The sequence below is a fragment of the Ascaphus truei genome, chromosome 11 (genome assembly GCF_040206685.1).
Source record: "Ascaphus truei isolate aAscTru1 chromosome 11, aAscTru1.hap1, whole genome shotgun sequence".
Classification (NCBI taxonomy): domain Eukaryota; kingdom Metazoa; phylum Chordata; class Amphibia; order Anura; family Ascaphidae; genus Ascaphus; species Ascaphus truei.
The window spans coordinates 19,163,194-19,188,051 of NC_134493.1; the positions used below are offsets into that span (position 1 = coordinate 19,163,194).

Sequence of the window (24,858 nt, forward strand, 5' to 3'; positions counted from 1 at the left end):
CAATTCTATTGGCTGCTGGAGCGAACCTGGCCTCAGTTTGCCCAGTGGACTCGCACGGTAAGATTAAAAGGTGGGGAGCAGCAATTTACCCAGGATCGCTGCTTCAAACCCAAAGTAATGGATCAGAAAATGGTACCTGCAGCATTAGAGATACCGGGAATTACGTTCAGCGGGGTTTGCACATTGTGCTTAACAATTCCACTACTTTTGCTCGGACACAGGGGGTCCTATTTATCTTTTAGTTGCAAGCTCATTATTTATTTTAATGAATACTGTACACCTCATGCCCTATTTGCGCTAAATGGATTAATCTGCAAACCAAATTCTTTGAACCCTTTTACAGGTCAATTAATATGGGTGAGACTGAGAAATGGCACCAACCTACCACATTTCCTTCCTAAACTATTCAATTATTTTCTTTCAGAGCACATTCATCAACAGACCGGCTCTTGGCATCTTACCACCGGAGAACTTTACGGAGAAACTGGAGGAATCGTTGTTATCCGTGAGTACAGAAGCACCACAGCTGAAACCACCTGTCGTTGTTATTGTCTACAGAGAAAGTTTTGAGATACATGAAAAATCGAAGGTGTCATTCCTTTTACACACTTATTTATTTTTTACAATACTCTACTTGTACTATATGCTGAACACCTACAGATATAGGAGACATTACCCCGTTAACAGCAGAAAATACAGCGCAGGATACAGACACAATGCATGTTTTTAATGGCGCCGTGGAGTTTCTTGTGATAAATATCACAGTAGTGTAAACGCATCTGGTTGCAGTAAGGGGTGCGGTAGCTTCTGGTACCTCTGCAGCTCTTCACTAATACAATTATTATGTTGGTGTAGGTTTCACAGCACCGTACACATCATTTACAGAAACATGTTTAGTCTGTGGGTTGTAAAGAGGATTGCTCACTCAGAAGTCTTGTGAACAATGGCACCTTCCCTTAGAACAACTTTGCATGTGCTGATCCGTAACATTTAAGTGACAGAAAGAAAGGGCTATAAGTGGGAAGAGGCTGTAAAGGCACCTTTGAAAAAAGTTTTCCAAGTTACCAAAACAATATCCTTCAAATAAATGGTAATATAAAGGCACACGTAACGGAGTAACAGCTGCAGATGGAGCCCTTGAGAGTATTTATGTAAAGATCCTGTGATATTTGTGCAAACTGCACCAAATTCTCCCGAAAGTGCCGTTTTTGTAGTTGGCGTGTGGACTGATTCATATTTACAAGGCAGACCAAAACGTGGCCGGAATATGTGGCATGTAATTCCCGATGGTGATATAAATAAATTCCTTGCAGTAACAAGGACTAGGAGCGTAAATAGAATTGGCAACAACGAGTTCCTTTTTATTTATTGTTTTTTAAATGGAGATAAAGTGACTTGTTCAAAATCCCCTGGAAAGCTGGCACTGCTGAGGGATTGTTTTTGTAAAAATCAAAACTGGCCACGAAAATGTGTATTTTTTGTTGTTGCATATTTGCAATTTCGTTTAAAGTTTGCAAAACAAAGAAAAGAAATTGCACCATAATCGCAATTTTTACAATTCTTTTTCGAGTTACAACCCATTTTAAAGGGCTGTGTTCTTGCCACTAAGCTACACCTAATATTCCTGGGAAAACGAGATGTTCCTTTGTAGTTGGTGAAGAAGAGGTGCTTGATTTTATAATATATGCATCCGTGACTTCTTGTCTCGATCTCCTTATTATGACACTTCCCAAATCACAAGCTGGTGTACATGAGGCAAAATAAGCACCTTTATGTATCCATGCTATCAAACGCAGCTTCAAAATACCTCTCTCAAAATTGCCTTGATACATACACCATAGATGTTTCGTTCACGGATGTCACCTTAGACACATGTCCGAGTAAATGACCCGCAAGTTTAAACACCCTCTCCTTCACCTGCGGGTGCCCGAGCCAATGGTCACTTTCATTGATGGGAATTAACAGCACACTGGGTGACGGAGGTTAGGGAATCTAAACACTCAGCAGACCCCCAGAGGAAATGTCCCCCTAAATATGTGCAATCCATACAAAGAGAAATATATTGATGATTTCTACCCATTATATTCAATGCAAATTGAAATATATTGATGATGTCTACCCATTATATTCAATGCAAATGCCATTGATAATTTACATCAATAGTCTATAGCAGTCTTTGGGTTTTCCATCATCGATTCACATCCTGCTGTGTAAATATAGGTATTTGTTCTCATCTCTGTCTTTGTTGGTTTCCTTCCTGTTCATAGATTGGACCAGAAGGCTTGAAACAAGTTCTTACAATGTCCTGTGGGTCATGCGCTAATGAAAATGCTTTCAAGCTAACATTTATGTGGTACAGAGTAAGTACACATTTCCAGACTGTTCTGTGCATAACTCCTATGCATCCTAAGCACTGCAAAGTAACCGTTGCATCCTAAGCACTGCAAAGTAACCGTTGCATCCTAAGCACTGCAAAGTAACCGTTGCATCCTAAGCACTGCAAAGTAACCGTTGCATCCTAAGCACTGCAAAGTAACCGTTGCATCCTAAGCACTGCAAAGTAACCGTTGCATCCTAAGCACTGCAAAGTAACCGTTGCATGAGTTTAATCAGGTTCATGCTGTAAATAGGAAGTTGGTAATTTGACAGAAGCTGTACTTCTGTTAGAGGAAACTACATTTGATATGTAATTGTTTTATGGAAGACATATCCAAGCAGGTGATACTCTTAAGTGGATATGCTATTTTGTTCAGGATAACAACATTCACTTGCTTTGTTACATACAGTTTAAACACCAGGACCCATATACAAAACGGACTAGAACTGGAAGCAATGACCTGACTTTCTCCTCTGGCGTTGGGAAGTACTGTAGCGATCTTTGACTGCAGATGTCGAACACTGGACGTTCTAGAGACGTGCATTGCAACTCATTCCTAATCCCTTTTGGTTTCTGTGACTACTGGCAGAGCACAAAATCCTTCACGTGTCATTTTATCCAGCATATAAAACAGGAAAAGGACATACTTGTACTGTTCCAGATGACGCAGAAGGAATTGGCAATGGATCTCATTGTATTTCAGCCTCTCGTTTAGTGTCATCACAAATCCTGCAGTGATTCTGTATTTCAGTGCGAGTCGTACTGTTTGCACAGGACTTGCACCATGTGCTTTATGTAGGTATGAATGATTAATATAGGGGCACATCTACTGCTTCATTTTGTCTGTCTAAAGCAAGGGTGGCCAACTCCAGTCCTCAAGGGCCACCAACCGGTCAGATTTTCAGGCTATCCCTGCTTCAATGACTGAGCCACCTATGCTGAAGCAGGGATGTCCTTAGAATCTGACATGTTGGTGGCCCTTGAGGACTGGAGTTGGCCGCCCCTGGTCTCGAGTTAAAGAATGGCATACTCCTGTTTGCACAACATATGTATTTGGCCGTGCTGTCTCAGAATACAACTATTCACTTATGTGCTCTGAATGTACAGTGAGTAAATGATTGAATGTGGCAACATGTTCATGTAGAATTGTATTTATCCTGTTCTTGATTAATCCTTTTGAAATCTAAGATTGGTCCTTGAGCCAGTGACTTTTTCAAGGTCACGTAGTTGACGAGGTCAAAGATTTGTTTCAAAGGGCAGTTCCTCAAACACAGACATTAAATGGTGCAATTGGCTTTGCTAAATATGTTCAATCACCCATAAAACCCCCAAAATATACATTTGTATCCTACAAACAATGAATCCCTTTGTTTTCTCCGTCCTCTGATATCCATGTGTATGACATACTATCCTCTGTTAATCGGCTTGGCTAATGGTGGCATCATAAGGTTGTTTGTTTTTTTTTTTTTAAATAATAATTCATAGCTTGTAGGATCACCAACCAGTCTCATCACCAAGAGCTTTTCTGGAAACCGTACAAATGCTACAAAGCATAACAAGTTTAACTGCATTACTTACAATGTGTTTTCACCAACGTTTAACCGATTACACATGCCATTAGTGCACTTTGATTGTAGGCGAGACTGCACTTTTGAAGCCCATCAATGCAAACCCTGCTTCCTTTCCATTAGATAACGAAATTCTGCTTTTCCAATTTCTCCGTGTGAATATCAATTCTTTTCCAGAACAAAGAACGGGGCCATAGTCGTGTCACCAAAGAAGAGATGGAGTCCTGCATGATTAACCAGGTGAGTTGGCACACTGGTATACCTGCTGCTATCTGTGACATCGTCTAATAATATGTATTTATATTCATTTGTGTAAACCCAGCCAACAACCGGTACTGTAACTCCCAATGAGGACAAAGCATAGTTAAAATACTACAACAATTCAATACATTGCAGTAATATTGGAAAATATTGCAAACATGCGCAGTATGAGATTTCTTTTCTTCTTCTTTTTTTTTTTTTTAATAGTTTTTTTTATTGGGTTTACAAACATTAAACAACGACATTATAATACAGGGAGTTTTTTGTTTACAAAAAATAAGAAGCACAAAAAAAAAATACTTTTACACAAAATAGGTTTTACTATTGCTCATCATACTTATCATTTCAAAATTCAACACATTAACACAAATAATAATAACAAGAAAAAACAGATAATAGCATTTTCAAAGATTAACATCAAAGCTATCACCAGGCAGCCTCCTAACAGAATCCGGCATAAGACTCCCCATTCACTATCTCCCCCATCAACAATATACCATCATATTTCCTCAAGGGCGAAATTATCGGTGACCCATCGCAATCAGTCTGAGGAGACCCCAAGAGGTACGCTCAAATGTTTGTATAATTGAATCCCTATCTTGTTGCAACATAGTATCAATAAACTTTTCCCATTTTTAAAAAATATTGTCGGTAGTATGAGATTTCTATTGACAGATCAGCTCCCTTGGCAGAGGGGAACAGACTATTGTACTGTATATCCATTTGTTTTCCGCCTGCACTGCCGTCAATAGTACTTGTAACTACACTTAAAAATGTCAGGGATCCAGAAATAATGTTTTCCAGCTTCAATGTTTCCTTACAGTATTCTCCATTCAATTCCAACTTTAGACTGAACTCTACTGTATGCTAAAGATGCAATCTGTGCTTGATTGAACAAAATGCCCCTTTGGTTCTCTACAGTGGTTTTATAGGTGTGTGTTATACACCCAAATACTGCAAGTTACTCTTAGTACATAATGGTTGCTGTGCTCTATATACTGGATGTATATTTTATTATTGGTATGATATATATATAAACTGAATGATGGACATTTTGAATGATTTTCTTTTATATTCTTTTAAAACCCTTTCTGGAGAGCGTACACCTTTTACTGACCATAGCACATCCAATGAAGTGGACATTGGGGCAGGAAATGGGATATCTCGGTGCGATTGCATCTGTTCTATGATTACGGTTTTGTTCTAGTGCGGACATCCAGCTCCTGAACGTCCGCAGATCAGTCCAAATGTCACATTCTGGACTTGTTTATAAAGTGTGAAGGGGATTGTTAAGGGTAGCTGCAATTAGGGTCTCGGGGGACAGAAGAGAGATCCGAACACTGGTACTCCCTCTGAGGATAAGAATGTATTTATAAAATAGTTTCGTTTGAAGTTTAATTTTGAGGCACTAGCACAGTCCTATCTGCCTGACACATTAAAAAGGCAAACCCTGTATAGTAGCCTATAAATACAACTAACCAAACACATGTTTAGGCCACGATGTGAATAACACTAACTGGAATATGTTTGCTATTTTCAGACCAATGTTTGATGATAATGATATCTAAGACATTGTGCATAAATAATAATTGGAATTGTACATAAAATGTTTACGAACAACTTTGTCAGTAATAAATGTAACTGTTTGCATTCAAGGTGTTTTCAAAAACCCACTTGCTACAGCTCAACCCCATTATAACGGGATCCATTACAACGCGAATCCGCTTATAACGCGATGCAAGCGTGGCTCCCAATTTTTGTATTTATGAAGACTTTACAACACGATTATTGGTATCTTAAATACCTTATTGTACAATGCATACAACTGTACATTATTTCTAACGCGATCCGCTTATAGTGATGTGATTCTTTGGCCCCCAAGCACAGCGTTATAAGGGGGTTGAGCTGTATTTGTAATGGCTGTTATTCTGCAGTTCTGGTACAGTAAAAACACATTTGTGGGATGCACCCAGAACACGCTGCCACCTGCTGGTGTATTACAGTAACACTTTGCTGCATGCTGTGCTCAGTCCCCAGGTTGCCCAGATTACAGCATTCTATCCTTTATGGGGGGCTTCCACGGACGGACCATGGGTAAGGAAAACGTTCACTGTCAATATAATGTAGTCATTTCCTGTATGGTGTAAAATGCTGTATTGTGCCGTTGCAGTTACCCACCTTTAAATAATGCTGCCTTCATCTCCTTAATTGTTTTTACCAACGTTAAATAAGGCGCCAACGATAATGCAGCATAGTAGGTTAACGGGAGTGGCAACGTCTTCTATATCTGTAGCGTGTTTAAATCCTCACTTGCTGCATTACAAATGATGAACAAGCTACATAATTGTCAAGCTTCATTGTTCTCTCTTTATGTGGCTATATTGGGATATTTTGTACTTACAATGCCATTGAATCCTATAGATATTTGGTGGTGGTCCGTTGTACTGGAATACACTATCACGCGCTACATATGTATGCTCATTCCTCTCCTGTATTTTACTGGACTTGTTACCCTATCCACATTTGTTGGCACCATCCTGTACGGGGCTGGGCAACTTTCCATCCATTCCCCATTTGTTGGAGGCATCTAGATACTAGAAGAAAAAAAGGCAAAAGCCAAAAAGTCGCCGCACCACTTCAAAGAATAAGCAAAGAGGGTGAAAAATAAAACCAATTTATTAAGGACAAAAACTGGAGAAAATCACACTGACATGTTTTGCCTAGTAAGGCATTATCAAAGTGTGCAAGAATCTTACCTCCTGCACTGAGTTATGTATGTTCCACGAACCAGGAAGTAATCCGCCGATTTGCGCCATACAGACTGACGCGATGACGTCAAAAACATCATCACATCGCTCAATGCAACAACACAAACTTTATTGTGCCCACATACAAAGAACAAACACAAAAATTAACCATAATGAAAAAACAGATCAAAACGTAAATTTAAAACAAAGAACGAAGGGGAATAAAGATATTGAATTAATCCAACCTACATCCCAAGGATTAAAAACAAAATTAAGCAATGATGTTTGAAAAAGATTCGCTTAATTTACTTATACTCGACCCAGACCAGAAATTGCTAATATTAATGGTATGTAAGATAATATAAACATACTCAATGGATGCATATACTATAAACTAAATAATTCTAAGATATAACATAACATATGTGAATATATAGGGATCTATAAGCAATATATAGCACCATATCAAAGAAATAAATGCAATTGTCAGAATGCATGAGTATATACCTATAATGAATATAGAATATTCAGACACAAAATTTCCAAAAGAGATAATAAAGCAAAATCTAAAATGAAACCTAAGGGACACAAAGGATATGAACAGACATGTATGACAATACTTGTTATGAAATATCACATATATATAATTCGATGAAAACCAAAGTATGTAATAAAATAATACACCAAGTACATACAAAACATGCCATCACATCAACAAAGGTACCATGTGTCAATATCAAACCTTAACGTTCTCTAATGGAAAAGAATAGAACAAACAGAAAAACAAAATTGAACCCCACCAATAAGTGGGAGACAACTATACGAGATATCTGCGGTCCATATTGGACACAAGGAATCTTGCAAAAATGTACCAATAGCTAAAAAATAAAGATACTAGAGATGGGTGAAACTGTCAACATCGGTTCCCCAGGCTTTCCCTTCAAAATCCATTGCGAGGGGTAAAATCCATCTGCTGATTAAACAATCCGAGCGGATTAATCTCACATCGGCCATTGGATACAATCCGGGTGGATTTTTAAGAATCTGCACTCAGATTCCATATTGAATCCAAAATCCGCACTGCGGATTGTTACACATCTGTACTCTTTCTCCCTCGGATTTAATCTGAGTGCGGATTAATAATAATCCGAATGCGGATTATTAACCCACCATGTGGATTTTCAATGATGGGGAGGGGGGGGGGGGGGAATCCGGAAAACGCAGATTTGCCTTTTTGCGACTGATCCGCGGACCAAAGGATCTGGACGATTCGAGGCAGATCCAAATCCACCGAAACATTTCACCCATCGTACTAGTTACCCTTTCTCTGTGTTCGAGCTCGCCGTTTTCTCTTCCTCTATCTAAACCAGCCACACATGTTTATAGTATGGCACTAGGTTTCACCCATCGCTTACCCTTGTAAATCTCCAAGGGTTGAAGATACCGACCATCTCATTGATGCACTCAGCCAGTAGTCCTGTAACTACTGTCCTTCGAGGGGAAGCTATACGTTAAGGAATCATTTTTTACCACCCACTAACTGCTTTAGAACTGTGCAGGCTGCAGTGCTATCCCATGTAGCCAGGAAAAAGCAACCTTTGGTAAAGCATGTAACAAAAGAATTGACTTCCCTACAAAATCTAACCCTGCTGAAAACGAATATTTGGTTAATTCCATTTCTTTGGAAAATTACACATTGCATTTTTAGGGGCCTCTGAATGGGGAAGTGTTTGTCAATCAACTGTCTACTTTACTTTTAGGCCACCCTGTCCTTATCAGGAAATCAATACGGATGGGGAAGAGGGAATTTCTGTCTACGCAAATTCTTGTTGAGCACAACGTGATGTCACACAAGGGAGGACATCAAAGCCCTCCCAAGTCTCGGCTCACCATGTTTACAAAATAACTTATCAGTATCAGTCACCCAAGGTGTAACCTGTTACACACGTCACTGCCATTAGTACACACTCTGATCCTGGAAGGAATTGCCCCTTTAATTTCCAGGCACTCGGTATAATCCTCTATTTGTCTGGACACTCTTATTTCCCTCTTTTCCCATCTGGTCACCACCTAATTCCTTTCACCAACATGTGAACATCAGTCATATATCATTTTATTTCCAGGATGACGTCTTGCTTTTTAAAAATAATAAGCGCAGTGTGCAATTAGGAAATGCAACGTTCAATACGAAATTACGTTTGTGTTACATTGCAAATCGGGTCACAAGTTTTACTTTTAGTATGTCATTTATTTTGAGTTCACGCTCTATAAATCGTGACTTCTTGTAAAGTGAATTGATTAAATATTTTTGCGCTCTAACAATAATGTCCTTTGTCCCCATATTCTTAGTTATCGATTTACATTTTTTCTTTGTTTTAGGTTGCTTAGCAACCACTCATTCTAAAGCTATCCACAAATTGGACATTCCTTCTTTTGATTGGCCTATTGCCCCATTTCCAAGGCTAAAGTACCCACTGGAGCAGTTTGTGAAGGAGAACCAGGAGGAAGAGGCGCACTGTTTGGAAGAGGTAATAGGACTAATAAAAGGGGGTTGTTCATGTAGGTGGGATTTAGCAGACGGGTCTCCCATTGGCTGGAATTGGCATTTTCGTGCGGTAGCGCTTGATCAGCACTATCACACCTTAACAACCCCCAATGCCTTTATTAAATCAGGTTTCAGTGGAGAGACGAGCTGCTGACAACGATATAATGGGTTAGGACAGTGGTGCGCAAATTGGGGGGCGTGAGATCTTTTGGGGGGGGGGGGGGGGGCGCGGGCGGTTGCAGAGGTCCCGCACTTTCCCCCCAGGCATTTAAAGTAAATGCCGGGGGACTGCGCGAGGCCTCTGCAACCTCTACTCACTGGGATTCTGCTGGTTTCAGCAAGCGTGACATGACGCAGCGGGGTCATGTGATGCCACGGTAACGTGACGTCAAATGACGCCGTGGGTCACGGGATGTCACACAACCCTGTGCCGTCAATTGACGCCGCACAATGTAAGGACGGGAGGCGCAGCAAAAAAAAATTGCGCGCCCCTGGGTTAGGACATTTAAAAATTTAAGTTATTTGGAGGATTAGTTGTACCAGGCTCATATGTCAGAAATTCCCAGCTATCCACTTTCCACCCTTGGGTCTGTGTTTAAAGTAAATGTAATTAATGTGCTGTAGTTATTAATAAAGTCACCGTTATCAGCTGCATCAGATATAAGGGTATGATACTGTTTTATAAATAATAATACAAATCATTTATATAAATACATCTACAAAAGATGGTTCTTATGTGTTTCTAATATTGGTGTGTGACTGAGCGGTTTAGTATTGGTATTTTATCTCGTGTCAGAGCTGGCCTTAGTGTATGACGTGATACCCTTTTCTCTGCAGTGCGGGCGCGTGGTCTGAGGCAGCGGGGCCTTAGCCTTAGTGTATGACTTGATGCCCTTTTCTCTGCAGTTGACATTTTAGGCCATATTTCCGAAGCATGGCCGAGGGCGCTTTCCTGTACGTGCGCGCACTTGTTTCCTGGCACGGAAGGTTTCTTATAGAACAGCGGTTCCCAGCTTTGTTATATTGTGAAACCCCTGCCAGAAGATATTTGTTCCGCTAATCCCTAATCAATCAATCTTATTGCCTACTCGAGAAAATATTGCTGCCAGAACCGTTTGACTGGTCCCAGGCAGTGTAGGGCCATGAGTTGAAGAAGGTGCCACACGCTTAGGAAGTTACAAGCTGCACCTCTGTGTTGGTGGCACAGTTGTCAATTACCATGTGAGCTTTCAAAGGGGCGACACAATGCCTTGCTGACTTTGGAAGCTCCTGTGGTAATTAACTGCTGTATCACCCACACTGAGGAGCAGTTTGGGACCTTCCCAAGCACGTAGTCCCTTCACTGGCTTAGGAACCAACTATACCACCTGGGAACCGCCATTACATATTTATTCTTTTGGCGACCCCCTCACAAACCCGTGGGGGTTCACAACCACCTGTTGGGAGTCACTGTTATAGAGTAACACGGCTATGGCCCATTCACTTGAATAAGCCGTAAGGTGTCTTCCAGCATAGAAGAAGTCTTATGGAGTAGCACTTCCTAGCAGATATGGCCTAGTGTGTTTCTTTATTACTATGTATATAATAATATCATTTTTATGTTGAAACATCCTTTTCCTTTTCTCTTTTTATGTGGTGACATTATCGTGTCTTGTTAAATTGACACCAATATTACAAATCTGATAACGATTCAATTCAAATATAAATTATGAAAAGTAGAGCATATTACGCGCACATTTAAGACATCTCCTGCCCCCACGACAGGTGGAAGACCTGATTGTGAAATACAGGAAAAAGAAGAAGACCGTTGCTGGAATAATTGTGGAGCCCATACAGTCAGAAGGAGGTGACAACCATGCGTCCAATGACTTTTTCAGGAAACTGAGAGATATTGCTAGAAAAGTAAGAACATTTGAGATTCTATCATACATGTTTATTCTAATGGGACACTGACAATGTATAGTGAAACCAATGATGCTTGTATAACATTACTACATTGTAACATGTATAACATTACTACATTGTAACATGTATAACATTACTACATTGTAACATGTATAACATTACTACATTGTAACATGTATAACATTACTACATTGCTACATATGTTAATGTAAACAGCATGACATGGTCGTGGCCACTCCAGTCCTCAAGGGCCACCAACAGGTCAGGTTTTATCCTCCTTCAGCACAGGTGGCTCACTGAGGCTCAGTCATTGACTAAGCCACCTGTGCTGAAGCAGGGATATCCTTAAAACCCAACCTGTTGGATGGGAGTTGGCCATAAGGACGGGAGTTGGCCTCCCCTGAGGCCTCAAAGGTCTTATAGGTTAAGTGGTACAATTTGGGAGAAATTGGGTCAAAGTTCACTTAATGGAGCAGAGAAGGTTAGGAGGGGTGGCACCAACATCAATATGACGGATACTGTAGATATTCTGTAGTCTGAAATTCTTCTTGGTAGACTTGGTAGTCATTCAAAGATATAGTTGTGCATGAGCTTTACGTTTCCTTCCCGCGGTGTTCTGTGACGCTGGTAACGTTCTAAAGTCTGATGGAGATATGTAAGAACAATTCTTACTCTGATCTATTAAAAGGTAACATAATCTGCAATGAATGCACACTACAGTATCAATGTGTCTGCCCAAACTGTGTACTACTCTGTGTCAGTTGAAAGTGTCTTTGTGAGCTTGTGCTTTTGGCTTAGATTCTCTACCCTAAAGAAGCTTTGTGTAGTGATGCATTCTTTTGATTTTCAGGAAAGATGGAATGTCTTCACTCCTCTCCACATAACATGTACTGTGTTTAATTGTAATGTAGCTGCTGGTGGTCTTAATGCCCATTGCATTTCCTTACTCAAATAGCATGGCTGTGCATTTTTGGTGGACGAGGTGCAGACAGGAGGAGGAAGCACAGGAAAGTTTTGGGCCCATGAACACTGGGGAATGGATGACCCGGCTGATGTAGTAACATTCAGTAAGAAAATGATGACTGGGGGATTTTTCCACAAGGCTGAGCTCAGACCCGATGCAGTGAGTATTTAATTAAGCTTACTTATTAACTGACCCAATCTGGGGACTGAACCCGTGATCCCTAAAACTTTGCATCATTAGAAAGCACATCCCCCATAGATTTTAACTATGGCCCTTCCCTTTTAGTGACCTATCGCTCTATCCTTGCATTCTACCCAGCCCCTCCGTACTAACCTACTTCAGAGAATGTGTTCTGTATTGAGAGAACCATTCTTATTAAAGCTGATTTTGGGCAGCATTAATCTATAGTGACACACAGCCCCTGCGAGATCAGAGACTGTAAGCTCCTCGGGGCAGGGACTCCTCTTCCTTAATGTTACTTTTATGTCTAAAGCACTTATTCCCATGATCTGTTATTTATATTATCTGTTATTTATTTGATTACCACATGTATTACTACTGTGAAGCGCTATGTACATTAATGGCGCTATATAAATAAAGACATACAATACAATACAACCCAAACCCACCACACCATATATATTTGTCACACAGTTACAGAGTAGATGAGGTTGAAAAAAGACATATGGCCATCAAGTTCAACCTATGCTAAATTTAGACAACAGATACTTTATCCTATATCTATACTTGCTTATTGATCCAGAGGAAGGCAAACAAAAAAAACCAGAGTCATATCATCCAATGATATCTCATAAGGGGAAAAATAAATTCCTTCCTGACTCCAAGAATTGGCAATCGGATTACTCCCTGGATCAACATTCTTCCCATGTTTACGTGTTTGGTATATCCCTGTATATTTTTTCTTTCTAAAAATATATCTATTGTATCTGCCATCACAGTCTCCATGGGTAATGAACTCCACATTTTAACTGCCATTACTGTAAAGAACCCTTCCCTTTGTTGCTGGTGAACTCTCCTTTTCTCCAACCTAAAAGGATACCCCTGAGTCCTTAGTACTGCCCGTGGGATGAATATTTCTTTTGAAAGCTCCTTGTACTGTCCCCGAATATATTTGTGTATAGTTATCATATCCCCTCTTAGACGTCTCTTCTCCTTAGTGTCAAAAGCACTGCTACTGGGATTGTGACCTAATGTATATAACGAAAGACAAGAAGCCCCAGTGCTACTGTACATCCAATATGACAAGTGATATAGTTAAATATGTAACACTTTTTCTTCTCATACAGTAAGTGAGGGTCATTTAGTTACATTCTTTGGCAACAGCTTTATATGCTCGCAAACCCCGCCAATGTGTATCCCCTCTTCTGCAAGTCCTAACACTGCCTGCAAACGTTCTTTACCTCTCTGATGGAGGAAGAAATCTTAATAGACAGGTCATTCACAGGTGCATCACAAGACCTGCTATGTAAACGTGGGCTGGGTGAGCTCTAACCAGGTAGGAGGGGTCACAAAGCATTCATCTACAGAACTACAGGTGTATGCAAAGATTTAACCCAGAGGTGGACGGTCCCCCTTATGCGAGTCCTGCTAATATGTATCATCATGACAGTTGATGGAACATATTGTTCTTGAAATTAGAAACCACCACACCCAAATATGTATAAATATCCAAAGCCCAGCAGCCGATTTGCAAACTTTCATACTGTAACAATTTTTTGATCCTATAAAAGACATCACTTTGCCAAATCTTTTATTTATAATAATTCAGATTTAGTGCTTTTTTTTATAGGCTTAGCTAAAAATATGAAACCATGCATTAAAGCTTATAGTCTAATGCTAGCTGCCTGTGGCACAGAGTTCAAGGGACTTATCAAAGGTCACAGACTAACTGTAAATGGCCAATGCTGTTCTTGAACCCACAAACGTCTGGACCTATACAGTAGTTTAACCACCACGTTTCTACTCAGTCGAGCAGCAAGATAAGAATGTACAGATTGCATTACATTGAATGGGATATTTAATGAAGAAACAAATGATCCATCATTTCAAGAGTCAGCTCTTTTGTCTCCTCATAAAAGATTCAATGACTCCATCTGTCTGAAAAAAGGAAAACGAGACTTCAGGGGGGAAAAGAACACGAGAATTCAGGGGGGAAAGAACACAAGGGAAAAAGAACACGAGAATTCAGGGGGGAAAAGAACACGAGAATTCAGGGGGAAAGAACACAAGGGAAAAAGAACACGAGAATTCAGGGGGGAAAAGAACACGAGAATTCAGGGGGGAAAGAACACAAGGGAAAAAGAACACGAGAATTCAGGGGGGAAAAGAACACGAGAATTCAGGGGGGAAAAGAACACGAGAATTCAGGGGGGAAAAGAACACGAGAATTCAGGGGGGAAAGAACACAAGGGAAAAAGAACACGAGAATTCAGGGGGGAAAAGAACACGAGAATTCAGGGGGGAAAAGAACACGAGAATTCAGGGGGGAAAGAACACAAGGGAAAAAGAACACGAGAATTCAGGGGGGGAAAAGAACACGAGAATTCAGGGGGGAAAGAACACAAGGGAAAAAGAACACGAGAATTCAGGGGGAAAAAAGAACACGAGAATTCAGGGGGGAAAGAACACGAGAATTCAGGGGGGAAAGAACACGAGAATTCAGGGGGGAAAGAACACGAGAATTCAGGGAGAAAAGAACACGAGAATTCAGGGCACTTGCGTAATTAGTCAGCATTCTGCTTTTAGTTATGTATTTGTATTACTTCTCATAATCTCATATCAACAGAGAAAAACAGCCATTTGTATGACTTTTATGCTTTCCTATACAATCACATAGAACCTTATAAGCAAGTGTTTCATTATGAAATAAGAGGAGCAGGTCTTAATGTAAAAAGAGAAGTCTAATAAGAATCAGTCCTTTATTTAGTGCGGCAGTGGTCACAGCACTGCACATAACAATTTTGCAGGCACTTATCTTGCCATATTGAGCGTATGTGTGCGTTAACGGGAATTGCCCACGATCATAAGGAGGTTACACAAATGTAGGTTCACTCTGGGATTCAAACTGGTTTCCAAGGCATTGACATTAATACTATACCACTTCTCAAATCCAAAACAAATGATTTTCTTAAGATAAAGTATTGTGGGCTACTCCCGTGTCAAATTATTTGACATTTTCTTGTACTGACCTTGGGCATCTTTGTCAATAGTAATCATATCCCCTCTTAGAAGCATCTTTTCTAATATAAACAATCCTGATTTGGATCGTCTCATCAGCCAGACCTTTCATCCCCTTTATAAACTTGGTGGCACTTTTTCTGCACTTTGCTTTTTTTCTCGTCTAAAAGACCACGTGGAGCTGCAAATGGGTGTTTTCTCTCTCACGCTAATATGCTAAATCCCTGATTCTGATGACATCCTTTCAGATCAATTACCCCTCTCTGCGACCTGCTTAGGTGCAGATTCCATGAGCTGTAAACTCCCTTCCAAGCTCAGCAAAGTTTATGAACCTTTCCGGTGTGGAGAAAGCAATTAGAAAGCTAACAAATTTTAAGTCCACATGATGGTGTTACCAACCTGAAAACCACTTGTACATGCATACAAATGCTTCCATGCTATGAAAAACATATGGATGATTGGAAAAACTATTCGCATTAGACAGGTTTGGCATTTATATAAATGGGAAGAATTAACACACAAAAACCTTTGTAGCAAAATGTGCCTGAAAATGTGATTCTTTTATCCCAATTGCGGATCCTTATGCCTCAGGAAAATAGGAGAGAAGAGAGGCACAGAACAAGCCACCGTAGTGTGTTATCCTTGAGATATGAGAATGACTAATAGTCAGGGACAATGACAGAGATAGCTGAATAATATAAAATTTAATAAATCTCTCTGAGATAAAAATGAATATAAAATGACTATCAAACAGTTTAACCTTGTCATACACTGATACACTTGTGCATTGAATCATATGAATATGTGCATAAATGCATATATGAATGGACTGATTCTTCAGTCCTTCTCAGAACAGGTGATGTATACAGCTAAAAAAGCTACTTGGCTCCGTTGAGTGGAAAAATTGAAATCCTACTCACAAGATGTAACTAGGACATAAGCCTTAGTTGGTGGAAATATCACTAGTGCTCCTGCTCCATGGTCTGTCAGTGTCATTCCGTCTAACAGGTCGGCGTGTAGCTCCGACTCCTCGCCTACTCGTCCTCTCCTGATGACGACACGACCAAACTCCCTCAGGTACGATGTCCGCGCTGTGCCAGAAACCTACGCGTTTCGAGACTCAATATCGTGGGTCTCTTCCTCGGGGTGTGTCTCTTCCTTCGAGGCTGTTAGAAGGCTATGTATGCCGTCCAGAAATTGATAACCGGTGGTCATGGTAATACAACCATCATAATTATCTGAGCAGTCTTTTACCAATCTTCATATGGAAATACACTCCGTAGTGGCTCCATGGTGGACTGCCCTTCGTCATATATTCATTAAGACACTAGATACTTGATAATTAAGACATTTGCTTTAGCCTTTAAGATGCAATAAGATATTAACTTGAAAATGCATATTACAAAGTCATATTGTGAAACAGATAACTCGTATGGACAAGAAATTAGATCAGATACTGAAACACAGCATCTACAAACATAGCTTTCCATTAATCTAGCATTAACAATGAATTTCTACATTGGTGTCCCTGCTGTGTTAATTCTACCGGGGTCTACCTCTCTGTAAGAGACGCGCAGTAAGAGAGACGCTGAATCAGTCACTCTACCTGCGCGCCTCTAACAGGCGGTCGTGGAGTTTTTATTTCATTTTAAACACTACAGTATTGTAGCAGGGGGTCCGGGGACCCCATACTTCCCGAGATACAGACCCCGTTATGGGGTGCCAGTATCCCTCTGCTTTGTTTAGATCCCATTGTCACGTGACCCACAGGATTTTAACATTTGGGCCAAAGTGTTAAGGGGAGGGAATCCTAAGACAGGTAAGCTCTGTTGTTAGTAGTAAACCACATAAGGTGGTGAACACATCAGAAACACTTAATAAGGGAACAATATGTCAAAAATATATATATATATCTATATATATCCTTGTGACTTATATGAAATTCTTATATTTAGTTCATCGGTGCAGACATGGAATGTCTTCCTGGCCCCCGGCTTTTGTTTTTTCCGGAATATATTGGGATCCCCTTCAATGTGTCCTGGTTGCTTTCACTGTGGACAAGGGTTGTGGTTATGATTTTAATTACCCTACAATCCCAGACCAGCTCACATTCCGATAACCCCACTTACAGACATTAACACAGAAAACTGCCCGGGTCGTTCTAGCCTGACCCCAATAAAACAAAACCTGTATTTTTGGCCTGTAACTTTGAACTCAAATTAACCTTTTGTCTGCTGAGTGTTAGAATATGGAATATTAGACAGACCCTATTGTCACAACTATCAATGGTTCAGTATGTATGCAGTATTTTGATCATTCACTTAATCGATAATGGCTATTGTGTTTTAGATCCATTGGTGATCATTCTTTGTGTACAGTTATAGGGGATTGCCTACAGATTATGAAGCTTGTATTGCATGTTTAATTAAATAGAAGTGACTAACCATACAATGTATTCTTTAACCCAGTTATGTTAACATAATGATAGTTGTATAGTAAATATGATATGCTATGAATGAATGTGGAATAGCGTACATTTATTTTATAGTATACTATGTACATTATAGATTGGTGTTACAGGTTATTTTTATGTAAAATACCTAAAGAAAGACAAAAGTGAGCAAGCCAAGTGTTATTTAGTATTGAGTACACCTTTTAGGTGCCAAGCAAATAGGTTAGAAATAATATTGGTGCATATTAACAGAAAAATTGCAATTTGTATGACATGTATGGTATTCTACACAGTGCTATAGAATCTTAAAACTAGAAGTAAATGTTTCTTATGTGCTACAGCATAAAATACACAGGTAATACTTTCTTTAGGTAATTACGGAAATAATGTAAAAAGAGGACATTGTAATAATGATTTGTGACGTTGTTCCCTCTCTGTCCGGAAGGAGGTAGGCAAACCGCTTCTTACCATATTAAATAGGCGCCTAAGTAACTGAGCACTTAAATAAAAACAGCACGCCTTATGGTGAAATATTAACTTGATTATTCTATTTAATTTGCTCTTCACTCGGTATACTCACCTACACGTTCCAAAACAAGCCTATTGAAGGACCAGCCTTAAAACTGGTCCATGTCTGACTTGGCTTCCTTTTTCATATTTCTATTTGCGCTGCAAGGTCTTCCCCATGTATTTTTGTATTTAAGTCTTCATTGCTCCTAAAAATAAATACTGTACCACCTTGGATTTTACATAATACAGCTCTTTTGGAAATATGAAAAGCCAATTACAGTACTTGTAATTCATGTACTTCACCCCTCACCCGGTGATGGACACACAATATTTTCTTCTTTTTTTTCCATTGCAGCCATACAGAATTTTTAACACATGGCTCGGAGACCCATCCAAAAACCTCTTGCTTGCTGAAGTCTTAAATGTGATTAAGCGAGAAGATCTTATAAACAACACCGTGCAAGCTGGGAAAGTTCTCCTAGACGGACTGCTGGAGTTCCAGGTTTATTATTTTCACTTATTAGATTTGAAGACTAAATCCAGGGTGTTGGTACATTCTGTGTCAAAATGGCTTGCGGGGTATAATGGTTTGGGGAAGTACTGTTAGTGTCTAACAGCTGCGATCCAATCTGAGGCAAGATCAAACTACATCTTTCTGGGGGGGGGGGCATTAAAGAAACCGTTGTCTCTGTTTTTCATTTTTAAATCCCCCTACTCGTTCCCTTTTTTTAAAAAAAATTTATAACATGGATGGAATCATGGGTCTAAATTTATTGTCGAAAGTTGCAGAACCCACAATTTGTATGTTCGCACTGTATATCTGAAATGAGAATTGTGCGCCTAACAGCTGATGTACAACTATTATGAAGAACTCGCACTAAAGTGCATTACTCACTATCCGACTGGCAGCGACTAACTTCTCAAATATAGGCACAGAAGCATGAATATTAAATGTAAAGTAACCAATAGCATTAACTACATACGGCTTGCGTTTGGTGTAATTGCGTGTTCATACATACCAGACAAATAAATATGGAGCATTAATTGGAGTTATTACACAGTTACAAAACAAAAACCACCAGGTTGGTCTGTATTGGGTGTGCCAATGTATTTGGCTGTGCCAGATGTTAAGTGTCACATGTGAAGTGTTTGTGAAGTTAAAATTGGAGGTGAATAAGAAAAGAAGAACTGGGTTTTTCACTTCATCAGCTCTGCACTTGTGAGAATTTAAATGCTCTGTTAATCTATACACAACTTTAAGACTATAACTTAGCCAACTACTGTGTAACCATCCGTTCTATACTTCCCTCTCAGGCCTGATTTATACATTTGCTCTCTCAGTTCATATCCTATAATACCTAGGCACTCTGTCCTGCCTTTCTCTCCATAACCACCTGCCTTGCATCCCAATATGCCCTCCCTATTGCTGTTTCCTTAGTCCTTTGTAAACTTTTCCTTTCTCTCCAACTTCCTCACCCTTCTCCTCCTATCCACATCTCTTCCTCCCTCCTTCTCCTATCCACATCTCTTCATCTCTCCTTCCCTCCACCTTTGCATGTACCCACACACGGCACCATTATTTACAGATTATTTATCCCAGCTACTTCGGCACCCCTTAATAAAAAGCACTCCCACAAATACTTCACTCTCTCTGTCTCTTATTTCTCTCTTACCTCTCTTAGCTCTCTTATCTCTCTTATCTCTTAATCCTGGACCATTTCATATACACACTTGCTCTCGCCAATGTTTCCCTGCCTCCTCACTTCTAAAGGGTGTTAACCTATCTAATTTAATACCTATTACTTGTCTCCCTTCCTTCTCTGGACCCTTCTCCTGTTTCCTCTGGAAAAGCTCTGGTTGTATATGACCTCTTCTGGTCTCACTCTATTCACCTCTTTGCGTTAATAGAAACTTAGCTCTCACAACATGACCGCTGTGGAGGCTGCTGTCTCCTATGGTGGTCTCTCTCTCACACCCCACGACCCAATGGCCAAGGTGGAGGGATAGGTCTCCTTTCCACCCGCTGCCAAACTCAGCACTGCCCTATGCTGCCATCAGTCTTTCTCTTTCTTTGAGGTTTACGCTGTCTCGCTTTTCTGTCCTCTCCCTCTGAACGTGGCAGTCATCTACAGACCGCATGTACCTCAACCTCTCTCTCTGACGTTGAATCCTGGTTTTCCTTCTTTCTCTCCTCCAACTCTCCTATTCATTTACTGGGGCACTTCAACTGTTATATTGATGATCCCCAGTCTCCTGGGCGTCTTGCTTTCTCTCATTAATGTCCTCCTTTGGCCTCCGCCAAATATCCAATTTCAGCACCTACAAGGATGGTTACTACTTAAACCCAGATATGGAGCAGTTTTTAGTAAAGGTCCATCTATCTCCCCCTGTTGCTCTCTGACCATCACTCCTATCATTTACCACCACTCATTCCTCTCACTGCCTCCTACCTGTTCTCTCGCCTTCCTCTGATACTGACAATCGTGTCAACTCTTACATCTCTATCCTCTCCTCTCTTGATCTATATGCCCCTTCTCGACTCCGACACACTTGTCCCTCTAACCCACAGCCTTGGCTAAACTCACAAACACGCTCCCTTCGCACTTGTTCTCAGAACGCCTACAGTATGGAGGAAGTCTCTCTCACTCATCAATCTACTGCTAAAACTCTAATGCATGCCCTTATCCTCTCCCATCCATACTGCCAACAGGCCTCCCTGCCTCACAACTTTCTCATGTGCAATCTATCTAGAATTCAGTGCTAAAGTATTTTCATTTTCTATCAAACAATCTCTGCCCATCTTCTCCTTTAAATCCCTCTCCTGACTTCCCATCAAATTTCTGATCACCTACGAAGATGTTCTTACCTTTAAGGCTCTCCGCTCCTTTCTACATATCGGTGCTGATCTCTCGCTATGCCCCTGCTCATCTTATGAGCTCTGCTCATAACTGTCTCCTTTCCATCCCTTTAATCTCTACTGCTCTCTCTCTCTCACCTTAAAACACTTTTCCCTCACACTCGACATATGCCAAGCACCTTCTCCCCCACCTACAAACAAACCTTAAAACTCACTTCTTAGGGGGGCTTCCGGTGACGTCACCCGTTATGGCTGCGTGAGGAGAGAGCTCTACGGACCCTCTCATATAAACATATAATTAGCGCTTTTCCCCCGATCTGTTTTTCCCCCCAAAGCCTACTTAGGGCAGCCAAACGACCAGCAATGGTCAACAGAACAAAAAGACAACAACAAACCCAAGGGGTCACGAAATATTTCACTCCGTCCCAGCGAAGTATGGAGACGGCTGAAGAAAGCCAAGATGGCGTCAGCCCACGCGGTCCTGCAGCTCCAGGAACCAAAAGTGGCCGATCAAAGGAGAGCCCGGAGCCAGAAAGAGGAATCACCTGAGAATATATAGAGGAGCTTTTTGCCTCCATGCATGACAAACTCAATGCCTCCCTGCAAGCAGAGCTCAGAAATGCGGTTACAGAGCTGAAGCAGGAGATTACGGGCCTCACGGAGAGAACTTCCAAACTAGAAACTAGGCTGGGAGAGGCCTTACACCGCCAATCGGAGGCAGAGGAAGAAATCATCCAGCTGGGGGAAGAAGTCTCCTACCTGAAAGACGGGCTGGAGGATCAGGAAATCAGGGACCGACGGCAGAACCTGAGAATCCGAAACATCCCTGAGTTGGTCCCCCCTGACCTCCTCCGCCCATACCTCAAGAAACTGTTTAATTCAATCTGTGGAGACCTGGATGAAAGAGACACAGAGATTGATCAGGCTCATCATGCCCTAGGACCTTAGTCTGATGACCCCCGCCGCAGGCGGGATGTAATAATCCACCTACACAGTTACTCCATGAAGGAGAAACTCATAGGAGCCTACCGCGAGAAGGACTACATACAATTTGAGAGAGTCTCTACAGATATTCAATGATCTGTCTAAAATCACAATTGCTCGCCGCCGTGAGCACCGACCCCTGACTTCCCTCCTCCGTGAGGAGGGAGTCAAGTACCGCTGGGGATTCCCTTTCAAACTGATCGCCAATAAAAACAGTAAATTTCTCACCTTGAGACGCCCCGTGGAAATGTACCATTTTGCCCATGCACTTGGCCTGTCCCCTCCGCCCTCCTGGAACGAAGAAAGCACAGACCCCAGGAGCCGTGCCTCTGAAGAAGCCCCTAACCAAGCAACGGCAAGCCGCAAGTGATTACCACATCCAGGGAATAAGTAATCCCCAAAGTTACCACCACCGTTTTGCCCTGTTAGCAACAATTCTCGCCAGAAGTTCCGGAACGAGTCGAGGATCAGTTCAGCCACAACGCCGAGAGATGGACCCCAACCGGACCACCCTGAAGAAGCCTCACTGACCGCGACGTCCCCAGAGCCATCCTGAGTGAACCTACGCGAGAGAAGGGAGAAGAATAGCCGCAGACGCCGAGGAAGCAGGCACTACATGGCCCCTCAACTCACCCGGCCCCGACAGTGATAAGTGTCCGGGCAGGGGGCCTGTTCTCTTCTCTAGCTCCCAGGATACTGTCTGCAGTCACAGGGATTTCACAAACTGCAAGACTTGGAGGAAGCTCCGGCCGATCAACGAACGGTCTGTGATGGGGTTCGGGTGTGGAGGGGGAGAGGTGCCTGGACCGGGAGTGAGGAGATTCCTGTGGAATTTTAGAACCCTAACCCCCTGCTCCCCACTGACCGTGATCCGCAGGTGAAGGCTCTAGCCTGCCGCCTCACATCACTGATCCCGACGCACTTGTTGGCTAGTAGTTTAAAAATTGTTGAGGAATATCTACTGTTATATCCCTAGATTCCCCCTCCCCTCCGCAACCACCCCCACTGTGTCCCCCCCTCTCCCCGCGCCCCCCCCTACACCCCCGTTGCGTCCCCCCCAGGTTAATGACCAATATAGGGATTGTATAATATAAAATATTAGGAAATACCAGCGGACTGTTAAACAGTCAACCTTCTTCTGTTTGCCTCTCCCCCGCCCCCCACCCCTCCTCCCCGTCCCCCCCGTTACTCCATTACCTGGAAGTGTAATTTGTCAAGACCTCTCCAATGGGATCGGAGAGGCCCTAAGATCAGCAACAAAACAGGGCCCTTATGGCTAACCAAACCCCAATTAAATTAGTATCCCTTAATGTAAAAGGCCTGCAAAACAATAGGAAAAGAAAGATGGCTATGCAGGAAATGAAAAGGTCGGAGGGAGACATTATATTCCTACAGGAGACGCACTTCACGTCTCACGAGCCGCCCAAAATGTTTAGTAACGTTTTTCCAATGGGTTTCTATTCGTCTTTTAGTAGTAAGAAGCGAGGAGTCGCTATTCTAATAAGACAAGGAACCCCATTCAATCTTGTCAAAATGGTCTCAGACCCAGGGGGTAGATTTCTAGTGGTATATGGCTCGCTTTCAGGCACGGCGATCGCTCTGATCAACCTATATGCGCCAAACGAAAACCAGACAGAGTTTTTAAAAACAGTAATGGACAAGGTCGATCCTGCCTACTTATCTTCACTGATTGTGGGCGGAGAACTAAACATGGCACTAAACCCTTTTGAGGACAAGTCGTCAAAGTCTGAACGGCACGCACACGGCACACTCCCAAACAACGGAAAAAGTTTAGAGCTGTGGTCAAGGAGTTCTCATTGGTGGACATCTGGAGATCCCAACATCAGGGCCAAAGGGACTATACCTTCTATTCAACACCTCACCAGACTTATTCTCGCATAGATTACTTTCTAGCTACCAAAAATGTTCTAGAGGCAGCACTTATTCGGACATTGGTCCGATCACTTGGTCAGATCACGCCCCTATCACTTTAACCCTCTCATTCCCATTCACAAGGTCAAGCACCTTTAATTGGAAATTAAATGATTCTTTACTGAATCACCCGGAAATAGAGAGGGAGATCAAGACAGCCCTTACTATTTTGATATCGATTTCGACTCAGTCACATCACCAGCGGTGCTATGGGAAGCCCATAAGGCAGCAATCAGGGGTAACTTCATCTCCATTGCATCCCATAGGAAGAAGGTTAAGCAAAAATTACTCAAAGACTTGACAGAGAAAATTTTAAAGCTGGAACAGCAGCACAAAGCTAACCCATCAAGGAAAATGTACAAAACCTTGACCGCCGCTAGGAACGAGATCAAACAGATTCATTTAGAAGATGTAGAAAAAACCCTTAAATGGACTAACCAAAGATACAATGACAAGGGCAATAAGGCCGACAGACTTTTGGCTAGTAAACTAAGGGGAATACAGAAAAGATCCCAAATTACCACGCTTAAGAATAAATCTGGTGAGATAATATACAGC

At 41.5% G+C, this 24,858-nt stretch overlaps 1 protein-coding gene across 1 annotated transcript in view; it reads left to right on the forward strand.

Annotated features, from left to right (window-relative positions):
- ABAT (4-aminobutyrate aminotransferase) overlaps positions 1-24,858 on the forward strand; it is a 142,167-nt gene that overhangs the window by 103,979 nt on the left and 13,330 nt on the right. The window contains exons 7-14 of the mRNA XM_075565310.1: positions 425-505; positions 2,268-2,360; positions 4,123-4,185; positions 6,237-6,300; positions 9,333-9,481; positions 11,263-11,400; positions 12,359-12,526; positions 18,883-19,029. Coding sequence (XP_075421425.1) covers positions 425-505; positions 2,268-2,360; positions 4,123-4,185; positions 6,237-6,300; positions 9,333-9,481; positions 11,263-11,400; positions 12,359-12,526; positions 18,883-19,029 — 903 coding nt within the window. The remainder of the gene's footprint in view (positions 1-424; positions 506-2,267; positions 2,361-4,122; positions 4,186-6,236; positions 6,301-9,332; positions 9,482-11,262; positions 11,401-12,358; positions 12,527-18,882; positions 19,030-24,858) is intronic.